The 22,432-nt window shown below is 32.9% G+C and overlaps 1 protein-coding gene across 1 annotated transcript in view; it reads right to left on the bottom strand.

The window, feature by feature from the left end:
- LRRIQ3 (leucine rich repeats and IQ motif containing 3) overlaps positions 1 to 22,432 on the bottom strand; it is a 162,442-nt gene that overhangs the window by 126,081 nt on the left and 13,929 nt on the right. Inside the window, exons 2-3 of the mRNA XM_019643989.1 lie at positions 10,641 to 10,889; positions 8,573 to 8,896 (exon numbers count right to left, since the gene is read on the bottom strand). Of these exons, the coding sequence (XP_019499534.1) occupies positions 8,573 to 8,896; positions 10,641 to 10,889 (573 nt within the window). The remainder of the gene's footprint in view (positions 1 to 8,572; positions 8,897 to 10,640; positions 10,890 to 22,432) is intronic.

The raw sequence follows: 22,432 nt of genomic DNA on the forward strand, positions 1-22,432 counted from the left end.
ATTTGGTGGTTGTGAAGGAATATTTGTAAAGCACTTACAACAGTAGCTAAAACATTTCAAACATCCAAACAATGTTATCTGCAACAGTTTCACAGTAATACTTACATTGATGTAGTGTTTTAGAGTTTATAAAGGACCTTTAATGCCTTATAGTATTTGACACTCAAAAAATAGTCTAAAGCAATTTATTAAACAATTTATCTAAACTTACATAATGTAAAACATGAAATCAATAAGTTAACTACAAAAGACAGTTAGTACTAAAATTTTCAATCCAATAAAAATAATTGAAGGATCGTAGTAAAAGTTTGGCAACAAACAACATACGCTTAGACAAAAAAACTATCAACAATCAATTAAATAAATGGCAGAATAATGAAATATCTATACTCTCCCACTTGGTATTGTAACCCTGGAATGAAAATGGGGCTATTTTTTAACCCTCGTATAAAACAAGATGTATTTCAAAAGAACAATAAGGACGTTTGTAGTATGACTCATAAGGGTAAGAGTACTTTGTGTTCTAACAGGAAGGGTAGTTTAAAAAACAAATTCTAAAACTATATTCTTAAATAATTACACAAAGAAATTTCTAATTAATTTGATATTTTAAATACATTTGTAATTATCATTATTTTTTCTTTCTTTTCTATTTCCATGTTTGAATTTTGTCTATATGCATCAGGTCCCTAAGGTCTATCTCTTTGCATTCCATTTGTGATTTTTTTTCCATCAGAATTTCCTAATTTGGCACATTTTCTCAGCATATTTGAAAAATGTAAATCATACTATCTCATACGTATTTATTTCAAGCCCATACTGTATGATTAAACCCATACAGTTTTTACCTTTTTATTTTGTCAGAAGTCATATTTTATCCATAATATAGTCACTTTAATAGCCACGTGAAATGGTGAAAATCTATGTGGAACTCCCCACACTAGATAGGAAGAGTTTGTATTATTTTAAATCAGTATTTGTAAACTCATTGGGCAAGCAATTTTGGAACATACTATAGTCAATTCTCAAGTTTTTAAAAAACATTCACTTGAATCAAGTACCATTGAATAATTTAAAATAAAATTTAGAATCATAATAATAGTATAGAAATTTCAGAAAAGAAAAGCAAAAACAAAAACCCTACTCAAATTTCCACCACTCAAATTAACTATTATCATTTTGAAATATTCATTTCCAAATACTTTCCCCAACTTCTATAGATCATCTTTTCATTCTCTTATCAGGGTCTTTTACAAAGCAATTTTGAAAAATTTTGATGAAATTCACTTTATTATTTTTTCCTTTTAAAGGTTGGGCTTTTGGTGTCAAGCCTAAGGATTGCTTGCCTAGTCCTAGATCCCAATGTTTTCCTTAGGTTGAGGGAGTGGGCACGCATGTGTGTGTGTGTGTGTGTGTGTGTGTGTGTGTGTGTGTGTGTGTGTGTGTGTGTGTTAGGATGCCCAATCGCTCCATCAACATTTACTGAAAAGGATATATATTCTTTCCATTAAATTACCTGTACATCTTTGTCAAAATCAGCTAGACATAATGTGTGAACCAAGTTTTAGTTTTTTTGTTCTGTTCTATTAATCCATGTGCCTCCCCAATACCACAAAGTCTTGATGACTGTAGCTATGTAAGTCTCAAAATCAGGTAACCGATTCCTTTCAATTTATTGTTTTTTAAAGGTATTTTAGCCATTCTAGTTTCTTTACCTTTCCATAAAACATTTAGACTATTCTTGTCTATATCTTTAGAAAATCTTTCAGGTTTTTGACAGAAATTGCATTAAACCAGCATATCAATTTGGGGGAAACTGAGATCATTATTTTGCAGAGTAAATTCATGAATATGCTATGTCTTTCATTTTACTGAGATCTTCTTTGACTTTCTCATCAGTGTTTTATAGTATTCAGCATACAACCTCTGTGCCTATTTTGTTAGATTTACACCTAAATATGTAAATTTTTCAGTGATTACAAATGATATTATATTTTTTATTTTGGTGTCTTTGTAGTCATTGCTAGTATACAGGAATATGATTGGTTTTTATATGTTTACCTGACATCCTGTGGCAGTGCTAAGCTCATGTTTTAGTTCTAAGAGATTTTCTTTTTTGATATATTCTTTGGGATTTTCTAAATAGGTGATCATTTCATCAGCAAATAGCATTTCATTTCTTCTTTTCCTAGCTGTATGTCTTTTAGCTCCTTTTCTTGCTTTACTGCACTAGCTAGACTTTCCAGCATCATGTTGACAAGAGAAGTGAGAGTGGGCACCCTTGCTTTGTTCCCAGTCTCAGGAGAAAGCATTCAGCCTTTCACCATTTAGCATAATGTTAGCTCTAGGTTTCACGCAGATGTTCCTCATAAGAGGAAGTTCCCTTTTATTTTTTTTGAGAGTTTTTTCTTTTTTAATCATGAATGGATGTTTAATTTTGCCAAGTGCTTTTTATCCTTTAACTGATATATTTGATATTTTCAAATATTGAACCAGCCTTGCATCCCTGGAATGAGCACAATTTACTCATGCTATCTAATTATTTTTATATATTTCTGTTTGCTAATATTTTGCTAAGGTTTTTTGAGCTTAAGTTCATGAGGAATATTGGGTCTGTAATTTTCTTTTTTTGTACGTACTTCATTTGGTTTGGTATCAATGTAATATTAGCTTCCTAAAATAAATTAGGAAGTGTTCCCTCTTATTTTCTAGAAGAAACTGTATAGAATTGGTGTTGATTCTTTTTTAAATGTTTGGAAGAATTCTCCAGTGAAGCTGTCTGGAACTGAAGGTTTCTTTTGTAGGAGTTTTTAAATTATGAACTTAATTTCCTTAACACTTATAGGACTATTTAAATTATTTCATGTTGGGTGAGTTTTGATATTAATAGTTTGTGCTATTTTGTGGAAAAAATCTATTCATCTAAAGTGTCAAGTTTATGCATGTGTCATTATTGTACTATTCTGTTATCCTTTTGATGTCTGCAGGTCTGTACTGATATCCTTTGTTTTGTTCCTGATATTGGTAATTTATTTCTTCTTTTTTTCTCTGTCTTGCTAGAAGTTTGTCAATTTTATTGATCTTTGCAAATAAAAAAAACAGACCTCTGTTTTACTAATTTTCTCAAGTTTTGTGTTTATGATTTTCACTAATATCATTATCATTTCCGTCCTGCTTACTTTGGGTTTACTTAGTTCTTCTTTTTCGAAGTTCTTGTGAGGGGCAGGGGATCTTAGACCACCAATTTGAGGCTTTTCCTCTTTTCCAGTATATGTGGTATAAATTAGTAGTATAAATTTCCCTTTCAGCATTGCTTTAGCTGTGTCCCACAAATTTTGATATCTGGTATTTTCATTTCAATTCAGATAATGTATTTTTTAAATTCTGTTTGATAATACATCTTTGACCTATGGATTGATTAGAAGTGTGGTGTTTAGTTTCCGAGTGTTTGGAGATTTTTCCACTTATCTTCCTGTGGTCAGAGAACACACCTGAATGATTTAAATTATTTTTGAATTTGTTGAGGTTTGTTTTATAAAACAGAATATAGCCTATACATGTTTCCATGGGCACTTGAAAAGAATGTATATTCTACTGTTGTTGGCTGGAGTGTTTCATAAATGTCAATTAAATTCTACTGGTCAGTGGGGTTGCTGATTTTTTCTATATCTTTCCTGATTTTCTGTCTAGTTGTTCCAGTTGTTGAGAGAGGAGTTTTGATGTCTCCAACTGTGATCATGTGTTTCTCTATATTTAATTTTGGATTTATCAGTTTTTGCTTCAAATATTTTGTAGCTCTGTTGTTTGGTGCATTCACATTTAAAATTCCTACGGCTTCTTGGTGGTTTAAACCGATTCTTATTATATATTGTCTTTCTCTGCCTCTGATAATTTCCTTTGCTCTTAAGTTTACTATTTGATTTTAAGATGACTGACCAGACATCTGATACCGTATAAGTTCCTAAAACTCATTATACATCATGTTTTGTGAATTAAGAGTAATACCTTTCCAAGTCCAAGAACATAATAAAGAATAAGGTATTTTCAGAAAGTCCTTCCCCATCCACCCTAGCTAAAGTAGCCCAAATCTCTACTCCTTCCATCCTATGTAACCGCTTTCTTTTCTTTTCTTTAGAAATTAACACTATCTGGAATTCTATGTTTGTTTTCTTTTCTTTTCTTTTTTTCATTTTGGCTTACAATTTTATTTCCCGTGTTCTTTCCACTGAACTTCATGAAACCAGGGCCTTCATCATATTATTTGCCACTGAGTCCAGAATAATCCCTCTCATGTGTTAGGTGCTCAGAGTATATTTGGTAAAGAAACAAAGGAATAAAATATGTAAAGTGCATACCACACTGGCTTTTACTGAGTGTCTGCCCTCTATGCTGTCTTCTTTCTTTTTGGCCACTGGCTGTCTGCCTATATCAACCTTTATATAATTTCTTGCCTACAGTAATTCATCCTCAGCCCTTATCTGCCTCCTAACCCCTATTAATCTGCTAGCAAAATACTGGATTAATCTCTTTTTAAAAACTTTGTCAATACCATTTATTCATAGAACACCAACTATGACAGAACCACTTTAATTTTCCTATTCAAATAACTTCAATAGATCTTCATTGCACTAAGAAGTCTAAATGCCTTGGTATGTCATTCAAGGTTCTTTTCAATACCATCCCCGAACTTTCCATTAATTCCTTAAACAAACCTCAGTCATTTTGATTGTCCTTAAAAGAGTCATGAATGTCCCTACCTCAGATTACACCATACCACACAACGAGAATACCTAAATGAAATTCTTCCTTTAGGGCCCAGGTTAAGACAGTCAGACATAAATAATGCCTTGTTTTTTATTTCCTTAATTTTTAAAACTATTATTACAAAATCATGAATATACTTCTTTTTACATAAAGACTCATATGCAATTATAAAAAGTCTTCCAACCTCCTAATCTCCAGCCTTCCCATGAATAACCACTATTTATACACCCTCTCTGATGTGATCACCACTGTTCAATGAATTCTTCATCAATTTTCAATGCGTTTATATGTAGATTTATATATATTTAGAATACATAATAAACACTATTCTGCAGCATAATTTAACTTCCTATATCTTCTATCTGATTTTTTCTAATACCTACCTCTCTTTTGAACTCATAAAATGTATTTGTTCTAATATTCATATGTCATTAAGTTTTTTTCTTATATGTTTATCTATCTAAGTATTTTATAACCTCGACCTAGATAAGGTTTCCCAATAACTTCTTTGAACATTATAAAAATCAACATAAAATGATGATTGAATATGCCAGTGTCACCAAATTATTTAAAAATCAAATATTTGTATCTTCTGTTAATAATCCAAATTGTCCTGTAAGGCATTGAAAAAAAAACCAAAAAGCTATCTTTCAATGGACTCATTCAAATAGGAAAACTTGAAAAAATTAAGATCCACTTTCAATTAAAAAGCAAATATTTTGAATCCACATAAAACTTCTAGAGCTAAGAAATGAAAATACAATGTGGCAAAATATAAGACTAAATCAAAACATCAATTACACACACACACACACACACACACACACACACGGTGCCAAAAAAAAATGTATACACATTTTTTTTTTTAGCGGAGCCATCCTGCCACCTATTGGCAGCTCATCGGCAGCTCAGCTCAGGCCGGGCATCGAACTGCTGTTGCTCAGAGCTCAAACTCTTGAGCATGCTCTTAACGAACTGAGCCACTCGGCCGGCCCTATATACACATTTTAAGAAAGGAAAAATACTATTAAAATTATAATACTCAATATATACCGATAACAAAAGAATAATACAAGTCACGTTTGACTTCTGCAATTACAAGAGGTGCTCAAAGTGGTTACCATCAGCGTCCAGACACTTCTGATTACGGCAAACCACTGCTTGAGCAACGTTGACCAAAGTGTCCACTTGTATACATTTTTTTGGCCCTCCTAGTGTGTGTGTGCATATGCAACAATCCAAATATGAAATTAAGAGAATGATTCCACTCACGATCAGAATAAATAAAACACCAAAAAATAAATTTTAATAAAATCAGTACAAGACTTAATATGATGAAAACTACAAAACATTGCTGAGGGAATTAAAGGACATCTAAATAAATTGAGAAACAGCTCACATTCAAGAACAAGAATACTCACTATTGTAAAGATGGCAATTCTCCACAAATTGATCTATAAATTCAATGAAATCCTTATCACTGTCCCAGCAGGAAGCATTGTCAAAATCGACAGGCTCATACTAAAATTCATTTGTAAATGCAAGGGACTCTGAATATCCAAAACAGTGTTAAAAAAATAAAAAGGCAAAGTTGGAAGGCTCAGACTTTCCTATTTCAAAATGTAACTATATAGCTACAGTAATGAAGCCTGGGCGGTAATGGCATAAGGATAGATACAGAGACAGTGGAACATAACTGAGAGTCCAGAAATTAGCTCTTAACATTTTTATGGCCAACTGATTTTTGACAAAGATATCAAGAAAATTTGGGGGGGAAAGAATAATCTTTCTAGCAAATAGGACTGGTATAAATTAATATTAACATGCAAAAATAAACTTAGATCTTTACTTCACATCACACATAAAAATTCATTCAAGATAAAACACAGAACTAAATTTCATAACTATAATTATTAAACACATAAAAGGAAACATAGGAGAAAATATTTTGTGATCTAGAATTAGGCAGAGTCTTCGATATAACACCAAAAACACAATCCATAAAAAAATTCAGAGGCAGCTGGGTGGCTCATTTGGTTGGAGCGCATGCTCTGAACAGTAGGGTTACCTGTTCAATTCCCACATGGGCCAGTGAGCTGTGCCCTCCACAACTAGATTGAAGACACTGACTTGAGCTGAGCTGCTGCTTAGCTGCTGGTGGGCAGCCAGAGGGCTCAGCTGGTTAGAGTGCATGCTCTTAACAACAATTCCCCCATGGGATGGTGGACTGCACCCCCACACACACACACACACACACACTACTAAGACTGAACATGGCACCTTGAGCTGAGCGGCCATGAGCTGCTGACAGGTGGCCAGATGACTCAGCTGGTTAGAACGTGTGTTCTTAAAAACAAGGTTGCGGTTCAATTCCCCCATGGGCTGGTGGGCTGCACCCCCTGCAACTAGATTGAAAAAGGCAACTGGACTTGGAGCTGCACCACAACTAGATTGAAGGACAGCAACTTGACTTGGAGTTGATGGGTCCTGGAAGAAACACACTCTTATCCAACAGAAAAAAAAACTTAAAAAATAATTCATAAAATGAGACTTCATAAAACTCAAAACTTTTCTACTTCAAAAGAAACCATTAAGACAATGAAAAGACAAGCTACAGGTTGGGAGAAAATATCTGTGATTCATATATCTCATAAAGGACTTATATCCAGATATGTACTCTTACAACTCAATAAGACAAGCAAGTCACTTTTAAAATAGGCAAAAAATCTGTATAGACATTTCAGCAAAGAAGATACACAAATAGTTATAAGCAGATGAAAAGATGTTTCCCATCATTACTCATTAGGGAAATAAAAAATAACACCACAAATGAAATACCACCTCACATCATCCAGAATGTCTATAGTGCAGAAGAGAAAATACTAAGAGGTTGCAGAGATAAAGAAACTAGAACTCTAATACACTGGTGGTTTCCACTTCTTAAAAAGCAATTTAGTGTCTTAACAAGTTAAACATAAACTTACCATACATCCCAGCAACTGCATTCCTGAGAATCTACCCAAGAAAAATGAAATTTATGTATATACATAAAGACATGTAAGGAGGTGTTCATAGCAGCATTATTCATAATAGAAAAACTGAAAACAATCCAAATGTCCATCAACTGGTGAATGGACAAAGAAAATATAGTATATTTCATGTAATAAAATATCACTCATCAATCAAAAAGAACTACTGATTCATGCTACCACATGAATGAACCTCAAACACATCTCACTAAGTGAAAGTAGGCAGATGCAAAAGATGACATATTATATAATTCCTTTATATAAAATGTTTAGAAGTGCAAATTTATAGGGACAGAAAACAGATCAATGGTTACCTAGGACTGGGGGTGGGAGCAGGGATTAATTGCAAATGTGAATGACAGAAACTTGGAGTGGTAGAAATTTCTAACATTGGATTGTGAGGATGGTTATGCAGTACTGTTAATTTACTAAAATAATTGAATCATACATGTAAAATGGGAGAATTTACAGTATGTAAGCCATATATACTTAAAGCTATTAAAACATAACAGAGATCAAATATATATATATATATATATATATATATATATATATATATATGTTGTTGTTTCTCTACAATTTGGTATTTTTCTGCTCAACAATTTTCATGCAGTAAACATAAACATTTTATAAATTTCAGATGTAAGTATTCACTACTATATTGTATGTTATATAAATGATGCAAAATATTAGTTTTATATAATTTAGGTATAGCCCTGAGAAGTTAAAATTTTATTTCTATAAATTTATTTAAAACAAACCCTAATGAAAGCATTTACCTTTTTCAAAGCAGGGGAGAAATGAAAGAAAAGCCGTTGGTTATATGCTTTGAATCTTTCAGGAAGATGCCAGTTCTGAATTATTTCTTCATCAGAAATCACATGATGATCCAGCGCTTTGAGAGTCCATATACTATTGACAAGGACATGTCTATATCCTGTTTTAAGACTTACTGGACAATCAAACATAGTGAGGGCGATGAGGCTTGGACAGGCGGATAATGTACATATATTCTTTAACTTTGCAATCCCATTGTCATGAAGATAGAGGAGTTTTAGGTTCTTCAATCCACTCCAAAATTTGGTATCTGGTAGACTCTTTACCTGAAATATCATTATTAATAATACTTTAAATACAAATATAAAATGCCTACAAATTGCATGGAAAATAAAATATATTAAACATCTCCTAAAATTCAGTATTTTCCCAAGTGGCAAATTTCTTATTAGTAAACAAAAACAGAATTTCTTTTTTTTTTTTTTGTGGTGAAAGAGCAGTTTATTAGAAGAAAAAGTACACCTTAAAGAAATAGAAGTGGGCCCAAGCAGAAAGCAGTGGCTCAAGGGCCCATTATTAGAAGAGAAAGTACACCCCAAAGAATTTGGAGCAGGGCGAGCAAAAGAAGGAGCTCCAACAGTCCAAAAACAGAATTTCTAATTAACCAAATGATGGCTGGTGTAAACACTGGATGTCTGGAATAATCTATTGTTATAAGTGTAATTAAATGAGTAAATATATATATACTTTGTTCAGTAACAGTTCCTTGGTAATAGGCTGGCTCTTTAAACTCTTCTAAAATAATTCCCTTACATATAGAATTAAAGAGTCAAATTGAACAATGTGATGAATCATGTTAGTAAAATACCTGTATGCTGGAAACTATGATATTAAAAAAACTAAAGCAAACACAAATAAATGAAAATATATTCATGACCATAGATTGTGACAATTGAGTTGTTTTTGTGTGTGTGTGTGTTTTTTTTTTTTTTTAGCTGAGCCATCCTGCCACCTATTGGCAGCTCAGCGGCTGCTCAGCTCGGGCTGGACTCGAACTGCTGTTGCTCAGAGCTCAAACTCTTGAGCGAGCTCTTAACCAACTGAGCCACTCGGCTGGCCCTACAATTGAGATTTTTAAAATGTCTGTACTATCCAAAGCTTTCAGTGCAATCCCTATAAAAAATGTCAGGCTCTTTTTTTACAGAAATAGAATAAACAATCCCAAAACTTGGATGAATCTACAAAAAGCCATGAAAAGAATGCACACATATATGATCAATTGATTTACAACAAAGGATCCAAGAATTCTCAATGCGGAAAGGACAGTCTCTTCAATAAATGGTGCTGGGAAAACTGGCAGACACAGGCCAAAGAATGAAATGGGACCCCTATCTTATACCACATACAAAAATTAACTCAAAAAGGATTAAATACTTGAAGGTAAGACCTGCAGCCATAAAAATCCGAGAAGGAAACATAGACGGTGAGCTCCTTGACACTGTTTTTTGTGATGTTTTATTTTTTAATTGATACCAGGAGAAAAGGTAACAAAAGCAAAAATAAACAAGTGGGACTACAGAAAAATAAGAAGCTTCTGCATAGCAAAGAAAACCACCATTGACATGAAATGGCAACTAACGAAAGAAAATACTGTAACTGTGTAACTGATTTGTAATGGTGTGGTGACAAATGTTAGGTAGAATACTGTGGTATTCATTTCACAATATGCACAAATATCCAATCCTTATGTTGTACACCTGAAATTAACATTATATTGTATATCAGTCATATGTCATCGAAACAGAATTAAGGAGTCAAGAAGTATTCCTAATCCAGACTATGGATTTAAGAAGTAATGTAAAATAAATCATACACTATTTATATACTTTTAATTTAAAAATTTTGCTATATTTAAAATTTTGTATTTATACATTTCATATTTTTATTTATGCTTAAATTTTTGTTTCTATTTTATACAAAAGACTATCTGGGAGAAATAGTACGGATAGATAAATGCCTATTAAATATAATTTAATTTATATGCAAATACCTGAAATGGCTATTACTTACCTGATTTCCATGGAGATCAAGTTTGATTAATTTTATACAATTTTGAAGTGCACGAATATCTGTAATAAAATTGTTTGAGAAGATGCATATTCTAAGAGAGATAGAAGATTGCAAATTTTTCATAGATTTTAAATGAAGACCACTGAACTTCACGAAAACAAAATCTTTCTGCTCTTCTATAACGTTTTCAGTATAATGACTCCATTCTTCATGACTGGTTAGCTCTTTTGTGATAGTTCCATGAAACATCTAGAAAAAAATGGTAAACTTCTATCAAAAGCTTTTTCAACTTCCAAAAATAAATCTATATGTAAACAAAAATATTTGCTAATAGATAGTAAGAATAAAAATGGGTAGAAAAGTTAATTTAAAAAAAAATCTTCTTCCCATACAGCTTCTATCCCAAAGCATCTTAAATGACTAAGGCTTATAACACTATAATTTAAAATCTATCATTGCCCTCACCAATAAACTAATCAGTAAGAGGAAGAAAAACTTTAATTTTCCTAGAATACTTAGAGAAAATGAAATTCAATGAAATAGTTGCAATAAAAACATCACCTCTTGAATGAATTTTTTATAAATTTTGGATATTAACCTCTTATCAAATGTATCATTGACAAATATCTTCTCCCATTGAAACTAATAAAAAGAAAATCACCTCTTGGCAAGACAACTGAAAAAAAATACAAAGACAAGTATACCTTAGCATACTTTGTGTAATAATTTTGATTTTAAAATGCTGTTGAACAAAGAAATGCATTGAATGATGAACTCCATGTCAGGAAAGGGGAATTTTTTTGTGGGAGAGGCTAAAAAAGGCAGTGAAATGAAATTAAGGTGCAATACTGGGCTTCAGCTGTTATAAATATTTATTTCCTGAAGAGATAATTTGCAATCACATTACATTTATGTTCAATTCGATTAGGCAATTAAGATCTACAATTCTCATAGCTTCAAAATTTGACTAAGTTTATCTAAAACTTCTGGGTCAGAGCTGTTTTGCATAATTTTATATAGTATTTGTCATATATATGAAATTTTCCTTACTGTGGGTAATTTCAGCTTTTATAAACGGCAGTCCAGTGATGGCTTAGAAGAGAATATATAAGCTCCAGTGGCCTAGCTGAGGGCGTTTGGTAAGATTAAGCACCCTTTCCATTGGAAGAATCTATTTCTACCATATGGGGGAAAACTGGGTTAGCATGATTCAAATGAGAATTAATGTGAAAATCAAAATAACTCCTTGGATTCTTTAAAAATATTGGCTACTTTTAATTCCTGGCCAAGGCCTACAAGTATAATCCTCAAACTCTAAATATCACCCAAGGAATTAATCAACAGGCACATTTCCTGGTCTCCATATCATATCTATATCATCAGAGTCTCTGGGCTGCTGGCCAAGGAATCTGTAATTTAGCATGCACCTAGGTAATTCATGGACACCTTGAGAAAGACTAACCTAAACTGTAAGTAAACCAGTCTTCCAAATAGAAAGAGCCACATATGGAATAAGTAGATATGCATAAACCCTTACAAACTCATCAAGCTCTATAGCTACTAAAATGAAGGGCCACGCATGCAATGCATCCATCATTTGGACTCCCTATTTAGAAAAGCTCTTAAGAAGTCTTTCTTCAGGCTCTCCTTTCAAACACCTACTTTTCCAATGTGATCTAAATGTAGGCTAATTCCAATTTATAACAAGGACTTATGAGAGACTATACCTAAGACATAAGTAAAAATGATTCAAGACGACAGTGGTGTGATCAAAAGTTTTAGCTATAGAATCCAGCTTTTAAAGTCAAAAACAATTCTGCGAGAAATCTGCAAAGTGACAGTCATATACAAATGTCTTTTTCCCCATTCTTTTTTTAGAGTCAAGTATTTTTTTAATTAATAAACCTAATAAACATTAGGTTTACAGAAAAAATTGAGTGGAAAGTACATAGAGTTCTCATGTATTCCCTCTACCCACCTTCAGTTTCCCCTATTATCACATTGCATCAGTGTGGTACAATTGTTACAACTGATCCAATGTTAATGCACTAGTAACAAAAGTTAAAGTTTTTAGCTCATAAACTCATAACAAAATTCCTGGATGACCAACACACATCAACACTGAACAGCAGAGATCTCATTTCTTCAAATAAAGCTGAAGTTGACTTTATGTGTTTCCTCACTGCATTGGTACACAAATATATATCAAAAAACAAATAAACAAGGCAGGCAGAGTGGCATGTTGGTTAAAAGTTGGCTTGGGACTCCAGCTCTGAGCGGCAGGGCCCCGGTTCGGATCCCACATGAGGACCAGTGACGCTGCGCCCTCTACAGCTAAGATGGTGAACAACAGCTCAACCTGGACTTGGGCTGCCATGAGTCGCCAGCGACGGTGAAGGCTGCAGTGGAGCTGGCCAGCAGCTGGCGTGAGCTGCCATGAGCCGCTGAGAGCAGCCATCCAATGGCCAGTGAGCGACTGCCTTGCCCAGGAAGAGCGCAATGATGGTGCCAACTTGGGCCAGTGAAGCAACGTCCTCCACAACTAGACTGAAGAACAAAAGGACAGTAACTTGTCTGCTCCCCTCCCCCAACTCTCCAACAATGTTCTCCTCCCCCAACTCCCCAATAAAATCTTAAAAAAGAAAACACAACAAAAGTGAACTCATAGATAGAAAAAAATAGATTGGTGGTTACCAGAGGTAGGGATGGGTAGCAGGCAAAATGAATGAAGAGATTGAAAAGGTACAAATTCCCAGGTATAAAATAAGTAAATCATGCTGAGGTAATGTACAGCATGGTGATTATAGTTAATAATACTGTTCTGCATATTTGAAAGTTTTTAAGAGAGTAGATCTAAAAAGTTCTCACAAGAAAAAATAATTTTGTAACTATATGTGATGACAAATGTTAAGATTATTTTGTGGTGATCATTTTGCAATATATACAACTATTGAATCATGTTGTACACCTGAAATTAATATAATGTTATATGTCATTTTACTGCAATAAAATGTAAAATAAAAGAAATGGTGGATATGAAAAAAGATAATGCTACTCAGACATTCGTTAAGTATTGTATATAATAGAATAAATATGATACATCCTAAATGTCTTCAAAAAGAGTTTTAACTAAATAAGATATTATAATACAGCCAATGGACAACTATGCACATATTAAAACTGGTATGGTCAAGCACAGTAACACAAAAAGGTATAGCTAAACAACCACATTATTGTTTTTTGTTTTAAAATATTTTTCACTGAATTGACACTTGAAAAGGGTGACTTCTATGGTATGTGAATAAGTTTCAATTAAAATATTCATTCTTCATTTAAAAAATAAGTAAAAAACTAAAGTAATGAAGAAAAATATACCATGCTAACACTAATCAAAAGAAAGCTGCTGAAGCTAAAATATTTCATGTAGGGCAGACTTCAGAGCAAGGAAAATAATCAGGGACAGAGGGGCATTACATAATGATGGTCAGCAGCCGGCTGGACAGCCGGGGCACCTGGGTGATCAGGCGAGGCACCCACCGATAGGTCTCTGAGCAGGACTGATCGGCGCAAGGAATTGAGAAAAGAAAGAGATGGCACAGACACCAAAGTTGGGATTAGGAGGCTCACTAACTGCGGATAGCAGGACATGACAGCATTAAAAGGAGCACCGCTTATATTCAGAGCAAGTTCCTCTTTTACCAGAAATAATTTCTTAGATAAGCATAGGGGATTTGGTAGGCGGTTTTTGGGGAATGAAGAATCAATGTTCCTGACGCAGGGGTTTGGAAGTCAGATAATCTCTTGGCAACAAGTTACATAATTACATAGCATAGACTAATGATATATTTTAAGTAAGGTGAAACTGAGGCAAACAGCAACTGTCAGCAAGTCCATGGTGGAAAGTTCCAAAGTTCATTAGTCCATAATTAGACAGTGACATCTGAGGGTCCGGTGGCTGTCGTTCAGGAACTTCTGCCTTTCCATGGCACAGGAGATGAACTGGGCATTGCTGGGTTACTGGCCTTTTCAGTAGTTTCCCTTTTGCTTTTCACCCAACATGCAGTTTTGCAGCCTTTTTCTCAGCACACAGAACATGGGGGGTCTGTAGCCACCCGCCATTCTCCACCTGCAGTCACCCTAGAGTCTCACTCTCTGAGACGGCTCTCAACAAATGATAAAGGGACAGTTCTACAAGAAGGCATAACAATCCTTCATCTGGAAGTTCCTAAAAACTGCATCAAAATACCTGAAGCCATACTGACATAATTCGAAAGGAGAAATAGATGCATCCACTACTATAGCTAGGGATTTCAGCACGTTCAGAATAGGACAGTTCCAGCAGACTGAAAATCAGTAAGGAAACAATTGAAGTTCACAGCACCATTAGTCAACTAGGTAACAGTCATCTATGTATTACTTCATCCAACAATAGATTACACATTCTTCTCAAGGTCTCATGGAATATTCACCAAGACAGACCACATTCTAGGCCATAAAAGATACCTAATAAATATATAAGACTGGATAGCATACAATGTCTATTTCAGGCCACAGTGGAATTAAACTAGCTATCAATAATAGAAGAGCTGGAAAATCCCCAAGTATATTAAAATTAAACAACATACTTCTAAATGACATATGGGCCAATGAAGAAGATCACAAGAGAAATTTAAAAATATGTTGAACTAAATGAAAATACACCTTTTCAAAATATGTGGGATGCAGTGAAAGCAGTACTTCAAGGAAGATTTTCAGCGCTGAATTCATACATAAGAAAGATGAAAAGTAAATTTTCTGTTTCCATTTTAGGGAACAAGATAAAGAATAGTAAATTAAATCCAAAGGAAGCAGAAAAAAGTAAATCAGTAATGAATATATTTTCAGTAAATAAATTTACAAAAAAACTATAATCCTTGATTATATTGTCAATTATTTGGGGGCAGGGATAATTTTATTATCTCATCCCAGAAGTCTCTATAAATATCGATAGATTCTATAAATATTAAGTACTGTTGGGAGTCAGCTGCGCCTCAGTGTCTGACATGACTAAGCACACTGCTATAGTGACAAATTCTGAAGCTCTGACTGAGAAACAGATACTGCTTTATGTCTTAGAAAATTTAAATTCCCCTTTGGATGCCCCCTGTAGGATAAAGATCTGACACCCCTTCTTATATTAATTGTTTTATTTACTTTAACCAAATAAGTGAGTTTTAGACATATTACGATAATTGTTTTACTGTTAGTTTCTTAGTGATAGACAAGTTATGCACCTTGTAATTCTTAAGATCCTGTTTAGCCAGTAGTGTTTGAAATAATTGCTAAGTAGTAAACATCCTTTAGGTGCCAGGGCAGGAACTCTGCTCCGGCCACAAAGCCTTTATAGGTAGAAATTGAAACATTGTTAGGATAAGTTAGTCATTAGCATAGAACAGGTCAAGCTGTACCCTGTTAACAGAAACATCAGGAGGAAGAAAAGCTCTGAGAAAAACAACTTCCAAAAGAGCAAAAGTTTAACTCTGTTAAAGGTCAACTGCCCAGTATAAAAGGGACCTGCTGTAAGAATAAAGTGAGACACTTCTCTTCTTGAAAAAGCGCTCCTGCCTCTCCCTACGTTTTTTCCTTTTTCCTGGAGGCTCCGCCTCCACCTGAGAGAACCCCTGGACCTGCGGGAGCTGGTCTCCTGCAAAGTACTTTATATTAACCAGATCATATGAAAGACCTTTATGACAAAAAGCAACCAACTCCAAACACTCTCTGTGGCTCTTTTTATCATACCATTAGAAATCTAATTCCAAAGTATACATCTCTTCCTTATCTGTCAGGTCATTCAGAGTGAATTTAATGTTTACTGAACCTCATCCCAGGATCCTACAAACATATTTTTTAGTTCATGTTAGCATTTTTTTTGTTTCATATATTTTAATTTTTAAACGATTCTCAATTTTTTAGTTGGTCTGATATGAATTCTAAAATACACAGTCTTAAAATCAGTCTTTTTCATATACTAGACTAATTTATATTAATGTTCTCTATTGTATTAATATTCACCTCTACCACCAGCATTTATTTGCCAGTATATAAACAGTCTTACCATTTTTTTAAAAAATGCCAGAATAGGGCATTATTATATGATAGCAAGTTATTACTATCCAAAGGAAAGGCTAACATTTGATCAATAAGCAGGAATAAAGATAGTACACTATTTTTCCATTTTTTTAAGAACTAGCATTCTACATTTAGAATACAAAGTATGTTTCAGTTATTCAGATTACTCAATTAAATAGTTTGTCACATATCCCAATCATTTTGGATAAGTAGAAATTTTTCACATTTTGCTTTACACTACTACCTCGTGCAACATTAATTTTTTTCCTCATTCTTTACTGCACATCATGATAACTGCAATAACACAAATTCCCAGGCCCTATAGCATACCTACTGAATATAATTTCTGCAGCTATGGGTCCAGATGATTATACTGCCCACCAAGGGAAGCTAAAAACCACTGTAATTGCTATCTCCTGCTCTACCTACTTAAAATCCTGTTTTCCAATTGCTGCCAATTTTAAATATGACCATTAAAGCAAAATCCAGGCACTCTTGTTCCTTTAAGACTTTGACAATTTTACAAATACTCCGTGAAATGTACATACAAATGTGTATATTATCCAATTAAAATAATATAATGCTCAAAAGGCAAATTTAATGTTAAGTACAGCACACATTAGAGAAAGCATCACAGCTCCAATTACAGTTTCAAAGAAGTTCTATAGTTAAAAAGAAATCACTATTATTGTCAGTAAACCTTTCATTAGTTTATGTCAACTAAAGTACTAATTTCAAAATTATCATACATTTTTAATAGAACTGTGAAAACCATGTCATTATAAAATACAATGTACATCAATTATAAGTCTCATCTTTGTTCCCAACATTTTCTGTTTAAAAAAATTGGTGGCAAAAACATGAGGGCAAACTATATAAGGTTGTATTTAATAAACAACTAAAATATTGAAAAATAAATAACCTTTATACTATGTATTTATTTCCTTTTCAAATGGATATATAATAAATATTTAAAAGGAATTTTCAAAGAAAAGCTTTGCTAACTGTGTCAATGACCCCTGAACACCACACTCATTCACCATAATTTTAGATAGTTAGGAATACAGATACCTTATTATTTTAAGTAAAAAGTGTATTAAAATACAATATTAGGTTTGATGGTCTATGTTGCAGTAACTTATTTTGTAAGCATTAGTTATGATATTATTAAATAAATGAAATCCTGGACACTGCACTCCAGAATTATCGCAAAAGCTGTTAAGATTCTGCATATAAAATAAAATCATGAAAAAGGGAGAAAAATAAAGTTTTATTATCTCAAAAATCTAACTGTAAGAATTATAATTTATTAATTATATTTTATGTCTCTTTTATTTTAGAATGTCTGCAATATATTTAAGCCCATCATAAACAAAATAATTATATTTTTAAAATACTTTTTTGTTTGGCCAACAGATTTGTTGAGTCAACCCTGTGTGAATAAAATCTTGCCATGATTTTATAGCACTGACAAAATATACTTTAAAATTAAGGAGAGGGATTCCAGTTGAATAGTTAGAACATTATATATCTTCTGGCAAATGAAAATGAAATCTAGTAGGTTTATAAGTTAATATAAATAACATTGATTATTTGAAACATTACATTTTCATGGTATATGCCATGCATTTTCAAGTGACATAAAAAGCCTTTGGAACAAGAAGTCAAGATTTACTTGTTATCAAAGACATCTTATTCTTCCCCTTTAAATATATTCACTTTCTAAAATTTAAAAAGCTATATATTTATGTTTTTTTAAAAAGCTTTTAAAAAAACAAACACTAGTTTTCAGCTTTTATTTTTATTCCATATTTGTAGACTGTAAACCACAAACCTGAAGAAAACTAAAGGGTAATGAACCAGAAGATAGGTATAAAAAAATGAAAAGTACTCAAAACACCCAGAAAAACATCTGCATGGAAATCACAACCTGTTAATAAGAAATATTAATTGCAACAAGTATCTGTTTTTTCTAGGCTAAACACATTGTGATTAGCATTCATAAAACAGACTTTGTATATTCTAAAGTTGGATCATTAATATACTTCTATTAAATGTAAACAATATACTTACTTTCTTAATTTATATTCTTCATCAGCTGACCTCCCTACCTCCTGAAAAAAAAAATCTCATGCTAATAATGGGAAAAGTGTATTGTGATTTTGCTATTTGGACAATCCATTTGAAAAAATCTACAAAAAAAACTAAGGAAGATACAGAAAATAAAAATAAATTTCTGAAAAGAAGCCAGAGGGGGGTGGGAGGGAACACGCCTTCTTTATAGAAGAACAAAGATAAGAATAACTCTGACTTCTCCTAAGAAACCATGCAAGCAGGAAGACAGTAGAGTAAAAAGTTCAGTGTTGAGATAAAAACAAAAACAAAAACAAACAAACAAAAAACCCCCACCACCTAGAATTCTGTACCCTGAGAAATTATCTTTCATACTGAAGAGAAGTAGACTTTCTCAGACAAACAAACATTGGGGGAATTTGTTGCCAGTAGGTCTGCCTTGTAGAAATGTTAAAAGACATTCTTTAGAGAATAGGAATAAAATATAGTTGAAAAACTCAGACCTACATAAAGTAAGGAAGAGCAATGGGAAAGAAATAAGTCTAAGTAAAATAAAAATATTTTATTTTTCTTATTCTTAATTGATTTACCAGACAGTTTGTCAAAATACGAATACCAAATAATGTATGCAATTATCTACGCTTATGTACATATCATATATATGTACATATAAATGAATGCTTATATATGAGTGAAATTAAAGACAATAATTATATAAGGGATGAAAGAGAGAAATCAGGCTTATTTTGTTATTATAAGGTACTTACACTACCTGGGAAAGAATATAGTGTTATTTAAAAATAAAACTAAATTAGTTGTAAATGTGTATTATAAACTTTAGGCAAGCACTAAAAAATATAAAATGAGAACTATAACCAATATCTAAGAAAGGAGAGAAAATGAAATCATATACAATGTTTGATTAAAACCAGAAAAAGCAGGAAAACAGTGTAAGAAAACAACAGTAACAAAGAAAAATGGCAACAAATAGAAAACAGTAACAAATATGACAGCCATTATTCCAAATACAACAATACTCATTATGAACATCAATTGTATAAATGCACCAATAAAAGTGGTATTGTCAAAAGAGATTTAAAAAAAATAATAAGACAGAACTATATGTTGTCTTCAAGAAACTCACTTTAAATATAAAGACATACAGATTGAAATCAAGTGGTGAAGAAAGATACATTAATACTTGTCATAAAAAAAGCAGGCGTAAATATATTAACTTCAGACAGAGCATACTTCAAAGCAAGGAATATTACCCGAGACAAAGAAGGGCTTTCTATAATGACAACAAGGTCATTGTTCCAAGAAGAAATAACAATCAATAAAGTTTATGCACCTAACAAAAGAGGGTGAAACTATATAAAGCAAAACTGATAGAACTGAAAAAAGAAACAGGTGATACCACTATCAAAGCTGGAGACTTCAATACACCTCTATCAAAAATGGACAGATCCAAAAAGGAGAAAATCAGTAAGGAAAAAACTGAACTCAACAAAACCATAAATCAAGTGATATAATTGAAATCTACAGATTATTTAATGCAATAACATACACATTCATCAAAAGCTCATGAGAAATATTTGCCAAAGTACACCAAATTCTGGGCCATAAAACATTCACCAAGACACAACAATTTCTGGGCCACCTTAACAAAATTAATACGATAGAAATCATAAAATGTCTGCACCAAATCACAGTGGAATTAAACTAGATATCAATAACAGAAACATACCGGGAAAAATCCCAAAATATGTGGAAATTAAACAACACATTTCTAAGTAGTACATGTACCAAAAAGGATCTTAAGAGAAATTTTAAAATATTGTAAACTAAATAAAAATTAAAATTCAACTTATCAAAATATGTGGGATGCAGCAAAAGCAGTGTGTGCAGAGAAATTTATAGCATTAAAGGCATATTACAAAAGGAGAAAGATCTAAAAGCCATAATCTTAAGTTCCCATCTTAGGAAACTAGAAAAAGAAGATGAAATTACATTCAAAGTAAGCAGAAGGAAAGAAATAATCTGAGCAAAAATCAATGAAATTAAAAATAAGAAATCAATAAGAAAAATCCATAAACAAAAAGCTGGTTCTTTGAAAAGATCAATAAAATTGATAAACCTCTAGCCAGAAAAAGGAAAAAGAGAGAAAAAACAAATTACTAATATCAAAAATTGAAGAGAAGACGATACTACAAATCCTACAGATATCAGAAGGATAATAAAAAATTCCTATGAACAACTCCATGTACACAAATTTGATAACCTAGATGAAAGGGAGAAGTTCCTTAAAGGCACAATCACCAGAACTCATACAAGAATAAACAGACAATTTCAATGGGTATATATTTATGAAAAAGAATGAATCAATAACTAATAACCTTCCAAAACAAAAAGCACCAGTCCTAGATGTGCTCACTGGAGTATTCAACCAAAATTTAAGGAAGAAATTATACCAATTCTCTACAGTCCCTTTCAGAGGATGAAAGTAATAAGAATACTTCCTAACTCATGTGATGAAGCCAGCATTGCCTTATACTAAGGCCAAAGACATTACAAGAAAAGGGAACTGCAGACCAATTTTACTCATGAAAACAGATGCAGAAGTCCTGGAAAAAAAAAATAGTAAATCAAACCTAACAACGTACGAGGTCTGACAACTAGTTTGCGAACTCATCCTAGAAAAAGTGCTACATACCTCACTGCTGAATATCACTACAGTCCCCTTGGGAAGCTATGCACCTATGCCAGCACCTAGTCCACCCTTGAAAGCAATTTTGGACCTTTTTTCTGGAATGGCCATCAGAGCTGTCATCATATTACCCTTGATGTTCTGAATGTCATCAAAATGTCTTCCTTTCAAAATTTCCTTTACCTTCGGGTAAACAAAGAAGTCACTGGGAGCCAGATCAGGTGAGTAGGGAGGGTGTTCCAATATAGTTATTTGTTGACTGGCTAAAAACTCCTTCACAGGCAGTGCCATGTGAGCTGGTGCATTGTTGTGATGCAACAGCCATGAATTGGTGAAAAGTTCAAATCATCTAACTTTTTCACACAGCCTTTTCAGCACTTCCAAATAGTAAACTTGGGTAACTATTTGTCTATTTGGTACAAATCCATAATGAATAACCCCTCTGATATCAAAAAAAGGATAGCAACATCATTGCAACAAGTTTACAAATTTAATTGTCAAATTAATCACACATCTACTACCAAGTAGGATTTATCCCAGGTACACAAGGCTGGTTGAACACTCAAAAACCAATTAATATAATTCATCATATCAACAGGCTAAAAAAAAATAAATCACATGATCATATTAATACAGAAAAAGCATTTGACAAAACCCAATGCCCATTCATGATAAAAGCTCTCAGTAAACTAGGAATAGAGGAGAACTTCTTCAACTTGATAAAGAATATCTACCATAGACCTATAGCTAACATCATACTTAATGAACAGAAACTAGAAGCTTTCCCACAAAGACGAAGTTCAAGGCAAGGATGTATCGTCTTGCTACTTCTTTTCAACATCGTATTGGAAATTCCAGCTAATGGAATAAAACAAGAAAGGAAATAAAGTGTACAGATTAGGAA

This window comes from Hipposideros armiger, unplaced genomic scaffold (assembly GCF_001890085.2).
Source record: "Hipposideros armiger isolate ML-2016 unplaced genomic scaffold, ASM189008v1 scaffold_84, whole genome shotgun sequence".
In the NCBI taxonomy this organism is placed as follows: domain Eukaryota; kingdom Metazoa; phylum Chordata; class Mammalia; order Chiroptera; family Hipposideridae; genus Hipposideros; species Hipposideros armiger.